We start from the raw sequence: 11,947 nt of genomic DNA on the forward strand, positions 1-11,947 counted from the left end.
TATCTCTCTGGTCACCCCCAAAACCAATTCTTCCTTTGGCCGCCTCTCCTTCCAGTTCTCTGCTGCCAATGACTGGAACGAACTACAAAAATCTCTGAAACTGGAAACACTTATCTCCCTCACTAGCTTTAAGCATCAGCTGTCAGAGCAGCTCATAGATTACTGCACCTGTACATAGCCCATCTATAATTTAGCCCAAACAACTACCTCTTTCCCTACTGTATTTTTTTTATTTTGCTCCTTTGCACCCCATTATTTCTATCTCTACATTGCACATTCTTCCACTGCAAATTAACCATTCCAGTGTTTTACTTGCTATATTGTATTTACTTCGCCACCATGGCCTTTTTTTTGCCTTCACCTCCCTTATCTCACTTGCTCACATTGTATATAAACTTATTTTTCTACTGTATTATTGACTGTATGTTTGTTTTACTCCATGTGTAACTCTGTGTTGTTGTATGTGTCGAACTGCTTTGCTTTATCTTGGCCAGGTCGCAATTGTAAATGAGAACGTGTTCTCAACTTGCCTACCTGGTTAAATAAAGGTGAAATAAAATGAAAAAAAAAAAAAATGGTCCTAGCTATATTAAAAGAGTCAAACGAGAGTTGCAACTGACCACTATATTGGTTTTAGTGAGCACGGTTTTACATAAGAAGTGTAACAATTATTTGTCACCTTGAATGAGTTCTTTGAAAATGTGGGTGTCTCAAGGATATGCTGAAGAGCTGAACATGCAGTTCAGTTTGAGGCAAAACTATTTTCCTGAAAGTCCATTCTGAACTGATAGGCCTTACAGATGTAGGGAATTGGGGAAAATTGTGGAAATTACAACCTTTAGAAGTCTTCTAATTCTCAAATCTACTACAAGTTTGCATTTCCTGCTTTGCAGGAAAATTCTCAGCAACAAAAGAGTGATCAAATTAAGATCCTACATCTGTACATGTTGCTTTGGGTCATACACAGCCCAGCCAAGTCTGAGACACTTACTAGATTCCTTCACACCGGTCACGCCACGCCTGCAACGTGCGGGCAGGAAAAAATAAGTGACAGGAGTTGGCGTTGAAGTACAAACACACCTTTGGGGCCGAGTTCCTGTCCAAGCTGGGACACGTGAAAGACTTCCCCCACTGGCTGAAATAGCCTCCCCATACCCTCTGACCTCAAGGGAAGCTGGTCTACTTCCTCCCATTTTTTTTATCAAAGAAAGTACCAATAAGCAGAAAACTTTTCCAGTGGTTGATAGCAGTGGCTCACACAGCTCTGCAGACCCCTAAAAAGGACCCAGGACGGGAGCGCTCAGTAGAACCACCATGAAGACCGTTAGGATTGCCCTTCTTATCCTCCTCCTAACCCCGCTCAAGCTCCTCACTACAGGTAAGCCTACATGGATATTTAGAACTGCTTTTGGGAGTAAAAAATGACTACAAACATACTTGGATAGGAGATCGTACGTGGTGAAAAAGGATCTATTGTTGCATATGCAGAAATGTTTTTTTTTTTATTCAGTCAGTAATGGATTTAAAAAGTTGTAGTCAGGACAAATGTACACTTAAAAAATAGACAACATGACTTACCAGTAGTTGAAATGTATTGTGTTTTATGTTATTTTGTCTTGATAAGTAGAATAATTGTTTTAATTGGCTGTAGTATTTACTTACCATCTTAATCAGACTTGGTTTGCAACAAAAAATCTTGTATATCGACATTTGGATCATGAATTATGTTATAGTATGACATGAAACACAGTATGTTGAACATTTCTCCAGGGACGTCCAGTGATGCCTCAGTGGGTTTTTACGTTTGCCCTAGCCTGAGATAAGAGCAGCGTTGTTTTTTATTGTTGTTGATGTGAATCTTGTGTAGTTTTCCCCAAATAATGTATATTATCCTGGTCAGCCTCATGTGGAGGAAGGTACAGCCACAAACCTTAATAAGTTGCGTCAAGTGTTACCAGGATAACCCTGAAACCTCCCCATGGTGCAAGTCACCCAAGAGGGTCATATGGACATGAATGTTGACAGGGAGACCAACCAAAACTGGGAGACCAACCAAACATTCATGCAGGACCTAAATTATTCCTATTTTATTAAAGGTCTATTGAAAGACAAAATGCACACCTAAAATAGTATTTATTAGGTGTGTATGAGGAACTCTGTTCATCACCTTGTGTTCACTTTACACCTTTATTTCATGTCTACTTCATTTCAAGTCGACTTATGATCAACTTTAGCCATTTTTGGCGATCTATTCGAGGGACGTAATGCATCGGACAACACGGATAACAAAGACAAAACATCTAGGAATAAAATAATGTCCAGGCCAAAGACAAATTAATGTGGTTACTTGGGCTGGTGGAAAATAAAAAGAGGGAGACTCCAGATTGTTTGTTTTGATTGGAGCATGGGCACGGATCCAAGAGGATCGTTAACCGCCATGTGCTGCCCAGAGAGGTGATTGGAACTGCAGATAGTCAGTGGGAACCAAACTGCCCCTTCTCTCACAGGGGGAGAGATTATTGTCCTGAGTCCCTTTCGAAGTGAAATGGTCCAATCGGCAGCAAATCTCCTTCCAGTATGAATCTAACATCTGCAGGAAACACCCAACCAAAGGTCACTGCAGTGCACGCCTCTCTAGAGTGGCGAGAGAAATGGCAGTTTTCTCCCTTGCAAATACAGTGGGGCAAAAAAGTATTTAGTCAGCCACCAATTGTGCAAGTTCTCCCACTTAAAAAGATGAGAGAGGGGGGGGGGAAATCGAGAAAATCACATTGTAGGATTTTTTATGAATTTATTTGCAAATTATGGTGGAAAATAAGTATTTGGTCACCTACAAACAAGCAAGATTTCTGGCTCTCACAGACCTGTAACTTCTTCTTTAAGAGACTCCTCTGTCCTCCACTCGTTACCTGTATTAATGGCACCTGTTTGAACTTGTTATCAGTATAAAAGACACCTGTCCACAACCTCAAACAGTCACACTCCAAACTCCACTATGGCCAAGACCAAAGAGCTGTCAAAGGACACCAGAAACAAAATTGTAGACCTGCACCAGGCTGGGAAGACTGAATCTGCAATAGGTAAGCTGCTTGGTTTGAAGAAATCAACTGTGGGAGCAATTATTAGGAAATGGAAGACATACAAGACCACTGATAATCTCCTTCGATCTGGGGCTCCACGCAAGATCTCACCCCGTGGGGTCAAAATGATCACAAGAACGGTGAGCAAAAATCCCAGAACCACACGGGGGGACCTAGTGAATGACCTGCAGAGAGCTGGGACCAAAGTAACAAAGCCTACCATCAGTAACACACTACACCGCCAGGGACTCAAATCCTGCAGTGCCAGACGTGTCCCCCTGCTTAAGCCAGTACATGTCCAGGCCCGTCTGAAGTTTGCTAGAGAGCATTTGGATGATCCAGAAGAAGATTGGGAGAATGTCATATGGTCAGATGAAACCAAAATATAACTTTTTGGTAAAAACTCAACTCGTCGTGTTTGGAGGACAAAGAATGCTGAGTTGCATCCAAAGAACACCATACCTACTGTGAAGAATGGGGGTGGAAACATCATGCTTTGGGGCTGTTTTTCTGCAAAGGGACCAGGACGACTGATCCGTGTAAAGGAAAGAATGAATGGGGCCATGTATCGTGAGATTTTGAGTGAAAACCTCCTTCCATCAGCAAGGGCATTGAAGATGAAACGTGGCTGGGTCTTTCAGCATGACAATGATCCCAAACATACCGCCCGGGCAACGAAGGAGTGGCTTCGTAAGAAGCATTTCAAGGTCCTGGAGTGGCCTAGCCAGTCTCCAGATCTCAACCCCATAGAAAATCTTTGGAGGGAGTTGAAAGTCTGTGTTGCCCAGCAACAGCCCCAAAACATCACTGCTCTAGAGGAGATCTGCATGGAGGAATGGGCCAAAATACCAGCAACAGTGTGTGAAAATCTTGTGAAGACTTACAGAAAACGTTTGACCTCTGTCATTGCCAACAAAGGGTATATAACAAAGTATTGAGAAACTTTTGTTATTGACCAAATACTTATTTTCCACCATAATTTGCAAATAAATTCATTAAAAATCCTACAATGTGATTTTCTGGATTTTTTTTTCTCATTTTGTCTGTCATAGTTGAAGTGTACCTATGATGACAATTACAGGCCTCTCTCATCTTTTTAAGTGGGAGAACTTGCACAATTGGTGGCTGACTAAATACTTTTTTGCCCCACTATGTCCCACCATAATATGCAGAAAACTAAATTGATAAAGGGTGAAATGCAAGTGCATTTGCCTGTATCATGGAAATAGATTATTACTCTTGCCATAAGGTACAGTACTTATTATGAAAGGGTGGGGGCAGGGGTGAATCTGCCGACACTGCCGATGAGGAGTGGTCTCTGTACAAGACAAAATGCAGCTATAGCAGAGGAAAAAGAGGCAAAAGCAGGGGTCAAGTATTGGGTTATGTACTCAAAAAGTCAGTGTGAAACATCAGGCACGAAGACAGTTGAGCTGAAGCCCCTCTCTGACGGGGGAGAAGACAGGAAACCCTGCCTGGCCCTTTGGCTGTTCGAGCCAGTAGGGGCCAGGGGACAACAATACTCTGTCTGGGACAGGATGCAGCTTTTCACAGCTCTGGGCCTGAAGCAGAGGATATCCACCTCAAAGTGTCACAGACGGGACGGCTTTCTCAGGGGTGCATCGTCCGATTTAAAATTAAAATAAATAGATGTCAGACAGTGGTCTTTCAAACCATGCCAAACAGGAACAACACAATTGGCTAACCTTTGAATCTAAAAGGGACCATTATGTCTGAGGAAATGTTTTAGCGACCAAGATAGAAATGGTGACTTTCGATCTGTCATAATGTGAGCTCTTTGGAGTGCTCACATCCTCTAGATTGCTTAAGGATTTAGAGCCGCACTTTACTGAGAATTAGTCTGCAGGTGAAGTTAATTGCTAAACGTGGTACAATTACAGGTTCTCTTAACAGGAAGTATTAGCCAACAATATATTACATTCAGTCTTGAAAACGTAAACAACTTACTAAATCATGAAGTCATTTTTTGCCTGTTTGTCGTTCGGTATGGTTCTGGTGTTGCCACAGAAGTTAGGTATTGTTAAAAAAGATCTGAAGCGCCAATGGCACAACCAGCAGCAGGGCAACCTGATGGACTGCCATTAGACCAATGTCCACATAGGTATATTATGAGGTTCTGAGGTAATATTTCAAGAGATGAACAATAGGTAGACGCATAGACAGCGATAGTCTTTTTTTTTAAAATCTGGTTGCTATTTTAAGTCTAAGATTTTCTCAGCACCGACGACTCCTGCTGCTACTTTTTGATGATTTGCATCTTATTTTACACTACTGAGTTAGAATATCTTTGATCTGTCATCATAGCAACTGAGACACCCAATACAAGTGTTCCTCCTCCCATTACATCTGTCCGTACAACCGATGCTGCTGCCACCGCTGCTGTGACCACACGCAGTAAGTAAAAGAAAACATATCAAAGCATGGTTTCAGATTCAAACAGCTGTATTAATCTCTTGTTCAAATAACTGTCAAAACCTTAGGACATTGTAACCTTAGAACGGATTCCTCTTTAGAGAGAGGTACAGCATGCTGGTTTAGAAACTCTGCTCTTAGACTGATTTTACATTCCAGAGACCGAGAACAAATCTGTCACAGTAACTGCCACGGAAAAAACAGCAGCAACACCACCCCATCTCTCAGTGCATTCCACATCTCCACCTGGTAATATTGATGGTATTTAATTTATATTGGCCATTTAAGTTTCATTTGAAAAAAATACTGACTACAGTCTGCTCTGTAAACTGTATTTCTATGACAGAGGTCCTACACCCTAGGTCAGATGTGCTCATATGTCAAATAAGCTCTACAGATGCATGGCTGTTGGAATAACCAAATGGTAATAACCAGAGGCTGACCATATATCAAGGATCTCAGAGTGCTGATTTAGGATCAGTCTTGCCTTTTAGATCACAATGAATAAGATTACATGAACAGGAGGGACCTGATCCTAGATCAGCACTCCTACTAAGATGATTGATACTGCCCCAGATCTTAAATGTTAGAAATGCTCTAAATGAGTGCATTCTTGCCCCTTAACAGCAGAATGGGTAGAGACCCAGGCCACAACAACTGTTCCCACGAGTGACCCACTCACAAATGGGACCACAGTTCAGCCTACATCAAACACTAACTTACAAGGTAAGAGGAGGTTGTTACCCTCTCTCAAATTACAATAGAGATAAGATAGATGATAGCAAGCAAAGCATTGAGTTAAAGATACCTTCTGCTCTGTAATGAGAAATAGCCTACTGATTACAGTAAAGCTAAAATTGTCATTCTTCAGTTATTCAGACAACCACACAGAGACATGGTTTTCCTTCACCAGGATCCTTGACCACCTCACAACCAGAAGAGAAAGGTACCGTTTACTGTCAATCTGATTTAGTCACTTATGTTCCATCAAATATCCCACTAAACCAATAACCTGGGACTGGATGAGACTGAGACTTAAAGGGGAATTTCAGGATTTTACAACTCAACGTTAGATGGTTCCTTACCCTGGAAGTAGTTTATATGGGCCAGGAAGACTGTAATCCATGGTTGGGTTTTCTCTTAACAACCACTAAAAACTTCAGCGAACTCGAGCCACCGCTAGCTAACAATCAATGGAAGTGACTTAAGTATACTCATTCTAATAAATGACAAAGCCAGCTTGTGTAGATATTACATAATTTCGGATAGCCTTCATTTCTTAATTCAAACACTTGATGTATTTTTATTTTACCTTTATTTAACTAGGCAAGTTAGTTAAGAACAAATTCTTATTTTCAATGACGGCCTAGGAACAGTGGGTTAACTGCGTTGTTCAGGTATTATCCTCATGACCCAATAACAATGGTTTGCCATTAATGTTTTCTTCAGTTTCAGGTGCTGGAATTACAGGTAAGTCTAAAGCACTATCACTGTCCCTCAATTAGGGTTGCAAAGCGAGGGTATTTATTTAACTAGGCAAGTTAGTTAAGAACAAATTCTTATTTTCAATGACGGCCTAGGAACAGTGGGTTAACTGCCTTGTTCAGGTATTATCCTCATGACCCAATAACAATGGTTTGCCATTAATGTTTTCTTCAGTTTCAGGTGCTGGAATTACAGGTAAGTCTAAAGCACTATCACTGTCCCTCAATTAGGGTTGCAAAGCGAGGGTATTTATTTAACTAGGCAAGTTAGTTAAGAACAAATTCTTATTTTCAATGACGGCCTAGGAACAGTGGGTTAACTGCCTTGTTCAGGTATTATCCTCATGACCCAATAACAATGGTTTGCCATTAATGTTTTCTTCAGTTTCAGGTGCTGGAATTACAGGTAAGTCTAAAGCACTATCACTGTCCCTCAATTAGGGTTGCAAAGCGAGGGTATATTACTGGAAACTTTGTATATATATATATATATATATATATATATATATATATATATATATATATATATATATATAGTATTCATTATTGGCGAGATTCCCAAAGGCTAGAGCGTCGGCCTTCTCGCCCAGTCCAATTTCACTCCAGTAGTGCTAACTTAATGAGCTCAGGGCATGCCCGGGCCAGCATGGATTTGATGTCTACTTGTGTGCTGCTATAGCCCCTTGCTTTAGCTACTGTCTTGGTGTTCGCTAACTATTTTCATAAAGAAACTAATAAAACACAGGTGCTAAATCAAGAAAATCTGTAATCAAGGCAAAAGGTGGCTACTTTGAAGAATCTAAACATTTTTTTATCTTTTGATTTGTTTAACACTTTTTTGGTTACTACATCATTCCATATGTGTTATTTCATAGTGTGGATGTCTTCACTATTATTCTACAATGTAGAACATAGTAAAAAATTAAGAAAAAACATTGAATGAGTACCGGTAGGTGTGTCCAAACTGTTGACTGGTACTGTATATATATAGTATTCATTATTAGACCTGTGTCCATATTTTCCATGAATTTCTAGTGGATAGACCGTATGTTCAAGAGAATAATGCCTATTTAATGAAAAAAGCATCTAACCAACAATGGCATTGTTTTCATTTGTAATAAGGAATACTATATATCAATACAATTTTGGAAAGTTATTCACGTATAAATCATCAAAGTTACCATAGATTGCCATAAATGACCTATTAATTACCGAAATTACTGAATATTCTGGTAACTTTGGTAAATGACCAGTAGCTTTGCAACCCTACCCTCAATGCACTTATTTGTCCACTATCTGAAAATGAACAGGATGGTATAATGATACAAATTACAATGTTTCCAGGTCAGGTAGAAGACAAGAACAATAGGACTGTGGGTCAAGATGCCAGTAGGTCCTCTGCTACCGTCATCTGTATAGAAATGAACTCACACTGACACAAATTTACCTCGCACTGAAAAACACACACAGTCAGCAAAACAAACATAACATTTTAAATAGACACATTATCCAGATGGCAAGTTCCAAATTATGGAACTAGCATCTCCTTCTCGTGGTTATTGAAAGTTCATAGAAGTTATCATAGAATTTACTACATAAATCACGCTACAGAGTATTTTGAGTTTTACAGTATGTTATTTCTCTACTCAGGTCACCATGCTGGAGAAGAAGAACCGGAAACTCCTAAATCAAGTAATGTTGCAACTTTATGGGCGCATTTACCTCAACATCTATGTCAGGGGTGGGCAACCCTGTTCCTAGAGTGCCGCAGGTACTGCAGGATTTGGTTCCAACTAGGCACCACACCTCACCAACGGGGCTAATGGATCAGTTCAATGAATGCCTAAATTCAAAACACCTGGTCTTCCAGGTCGTTTAAATCAAAAACATGAAGTGCCTGCGGCACTCCACGACCAGGGTTGCCTATTCCTGATCTATGTTCTACCAATAACACACCCACCAGAGGGTGCACACACTTCACATTTGACTGGGTTGTCAGTGTGTGTGTGTGTGTGTGTGTGTGTGTGTGTGTGTGTGTGTGTGTGTGTGTGTGTGTGTGTGTGTGTGTGTGTGTGTGTGTGTGTGTGTGCGCGCGTGTGTGTGTGTGCACGTGTGCGCGCGTGCGCGCGTGTACAAAGTCATTAGTCAGGCCATGTTCAATTACAACTCATCATAAATTGGCTACATGATACATTGTTGGAACAATGGTACTAATCCAACTTCTCATAGAGTGAAAAACAACAGTTTTGTCTGCCACACTAAAGAAAGATGGGCTTCCTCTTTGTCTCCAGATAAGAAGATGCTGTGGATTCTTTTGCCAGTCCTGGGAGTTGTGATGGCTGCTGTCATCTTCGTTTTCAAATTTAAATGCATGAAGCTCCACGATCACACAGGTATTACTTAATTACTGAATTAGATGTGACTCTGCACAGCACTATGTCTACATACACAGAAGTCTATTGACGTTACAAACTAAGTGTCACACTTTTTTTTGTTGTCCCTCAACAGAGGCAATTGATAATGGAACAGAAAAGTAAGTATAGTCTTTGGACTGTAGACGAAGATACCATTTAGACAGTACCCCATTTGAACAGTTCAAATATACCATCATCTTTTAAAGAGAAATACTATATTTTACTCCCAATATGCTCTGCTCTCTCCTCTTTGCAGTGCCTCTTTCCAGAGCAGGTCGGACAGCACCAAAGATGGTGTCATGCTTCTCGGGGTGAAGTCCTCAGGTGGTACGTTTAAACTGTTTACTTACTAGCAAGTTAGCATTGTCAATTGCTGTTATATATTTCACACAGTCTTCTTCAGCACAGTTCCTGCAACTATGGTGGATGCTTAACCAGACCAGTGCAGTTTGGCTCGGTTCAGTAGTGTGAAAATATTCTACCAAGCAATTAGTCCAAGCAGTTCCCATGACTCCTACCCTTCAATAATTGAAAGACAAGGACAAAAGCTTCAATCAAATGATCAAAGTTCAAGAGAAACATGCATACCAGTAGTCTTCTACTTAACTTTTCCAAGTTCTCTGTCCTTTCCCCCATCCCTTTACATTACAACTTTGTTTTATCTGGCGTGGACATGCAATTATTCCCGGGAAGCTGGGAGCTTTTAATATTTCATTGTGCATGTTCAGTAATGGGCCTGGGCTGGGGAGAGCAGGGGAAGGTGTTTCCTGTGATTTTTCGCCCCTCCCTTGAAAGACCAGCAGGGGATGAAAGATACAGACTTCCTCACACAAACACATATTATTTTGGACAGCCCCTATTGTGTGGCTCCCTGGGCCGGCAAATGTCAATGTTTGCCGGTCAGACCCTGTGTGTAAAGTTCTTCTGCAATTGTGTGATCAAATTAAGATTCTACAGTTACACATGGGATAAACAAAAGTACAGTCAATAACACAATAGAAAAATCTATATACAGTGTGTGCAAATGGAGTGTAATAAGAGCCTTGAGCTGTTGGCCAGTAGCTGAAGGGGGAAATGGTGTCAGCGGTCAGGAATTTTGCTGAGAGAGAAAGTGTTGGTTAGGGTTTTGGATAACTGACTGCTATTATCACAATTTTGGATTTATTTCAAATTCCATTTCAATAAGCCTACACTTTATTACATCAAGTTGTTTTAAAGCTGTTTGGGAGATTTGGATGTTGCAGTCTCTGCGAGATTTATGATGAAATAAAATGTATAAGAGGCTTCTTTGACTAAATCACTTTGGATAAAGACATCTGTCAAATGACAATGTGGGCTACTGTCATTTGTGCAACACAGTGCAATTAACCCCTAGGTCTATGGCTATTGTCCCATTTTCAGCCAACACAGGCCAAACTCAGATATCTGGACAATAATACAATACTGACCTCTACTGTTCTATTGAGTAACCACAAAGTAAACACACCAGGGGTGATTTCAACAGGAGGCAATGTTATGTAACATTCAGACAGAAATATGCTATGTAGAACAAGGAATAAGGAATCACGTCAGCTTCATTGGCATTGGCATTTCTATGTGCAACGTTCGACAACGTTTGGCTACTGAAATTCCTGTTGTAATGGGAGGGATGTTATAAGGAGCAGTCTCATTTATATAACCACACCTCTCAAATACTGTATGATCCTGAGTTGGGGTTTTATAATACATAACCAGTTTGTTAATTTTGAACTCTCTCCCTTTCAGCTGCTGCAAGATAAAAGGGAGGGCATCCCGTTCTACAGTATATGACCAATAGCTCTCACAACCCAAAAAATGGTCAAGACCTTCAACTATCTAAAAATGCTGGACAATCAAATATGGCGTATAAGAATCCCAGAAGCTAAGTGGGCACATTCTTATACTGTATAGTGTGGAAAGAAGATTGGTGTGGAGTATTGTAGGATATGGGACTCTTAACTGAACATGTGTTTGTTAAAAAATATTCACTAAGATACTGTATTTCATTAAAAAAAATATGTACTTCACTACTTTCTGTATTCTTATTTTGATGGTAATTTAGCCAAGGAGGAACTGTGATCTCAGTTTAATCAAGACTAACATCCAGACATTTCATTCAGGAAAAGAATGCTAGATTTTGAATTAATGTGAATAAATGAACCCAAAAGCTCATTGTCTGGGTGCAAGAGGATTGTTTGTCTCATCCCTGTATTTAAGATATTGGTTTTGATTTTATATAACACAAACATGTATGAAATCCAAATGCACTGAACCTGAATTCAGCACACAATTCCTTGATTCAAACCAGTTAGTGACCAGTACACATTATTAAGTGTTTGTATGCTTTAAATCTGTTGTAATAAATTATTTAGCTTTCAGTGTAAATGCCAGGATTGTAAAGATTAGCTATTTTGCCGGTATGTTTCCTGCTTTTCAACCAGTTATTGTGTATGTTAGAGCAAACAATAAGACGTCCCACTGGTCAAAGATGATTTGAATTTCTAAAATAATTGGTTGA

At 40.1% G+C, this 11,947-nt stretch overlaps 1 protein-coding gene across 11 annotated transcripts; it reads left to right on the forward strand.

The window, feature by feature from the left end:
* Positions 1-1,002: 1,002 nt before the first annotated feature.
* On the forward strand, positions 1,003-11,620 carry LOC139561172 (P-selectin glycoprotein ligand 1-like). 11 transcript variants are annotated; one of them, XM_071378093.1, is made up of 14 exons: positions 1,003-1,378; positions 5,406-5,495; positions 5,673-5,774; positions 6,141-6,239; positions 6,385-6,459; positions 6,963-6,983; positions 7,173-7,193; positions 7,383-7,403; positions 8,342-8,386; positions 8,648-8,689; positions 9,289-9,390; positions 9,506-9,530; positions 9,668-9,738; positions 11,176-11,620. In XM_071378093.1, the coding sequence occupies exons 1-14, from the start codon at positions 1,315-1,317 to the stop codon at positions 11,187-11,189; spliced, it is 792 nt and encodes a 263-aa protein (XP_071234194.1). In that variant the 5' UTR covers positions 1,003-1,314; the 3' UTR covers positions 11,190-11,620. The 11 variants fall into 11 exon arrangements, with proteins under 11 accessions (XP_071234194.1, XP_071234196.1, XP_071234205.1 ...); XM_071378095.1 differs by having other exon boundaries at positions 9,668-9,735; positions 11,176-11,459; XM_071378098.1 differs by having other exon boundaries at positions 1,190-1,378; positions 5,673-5,762.
* The last annotated feature ends 327 nt before the right edge of the window (positions 11,621-11,947 follow it).

Source organism: Salvelinus alpinus, chromosome 31, assembly GCF_045679555.1.
Source record: "Salvelinus alpinus chromosome 31, SLU_Salpinus.1, whole genome shotgun sequence".
Taxonomy (NCBI): Eukaryota; Metazoa; Chordata; class Actinopteri; order Salmoniformes; family Salmonidae; genus Salvelinus; species Salvelinus alpinus.

Excerpts from the sequence above, each read along its gene's own strand:
- LOC139561172 (XM_071378093.1), top strand. The coding sequence starts at position 1,315 with ATGAAGACCGTTAGGATTGCCCTTCTTATCCTCCTCCTAACCCCGCTC. Across the intron at positions 6,460-6,962 it reads CTCACAACCAGAAGAGAAAG|TTTCAGGTGCTGGAATTACA; the intron begins GTACCGTTTACT and ends TGTTTTCTTCAG. Across the intron at positions 7,404-8,341 it reads TTCAGGTGCTGGAATTACAG|GTCAGGTAGAAGACAAGAAC; the intron begins GTAAGTCTAAAG and ends CAATGTTTCCAG.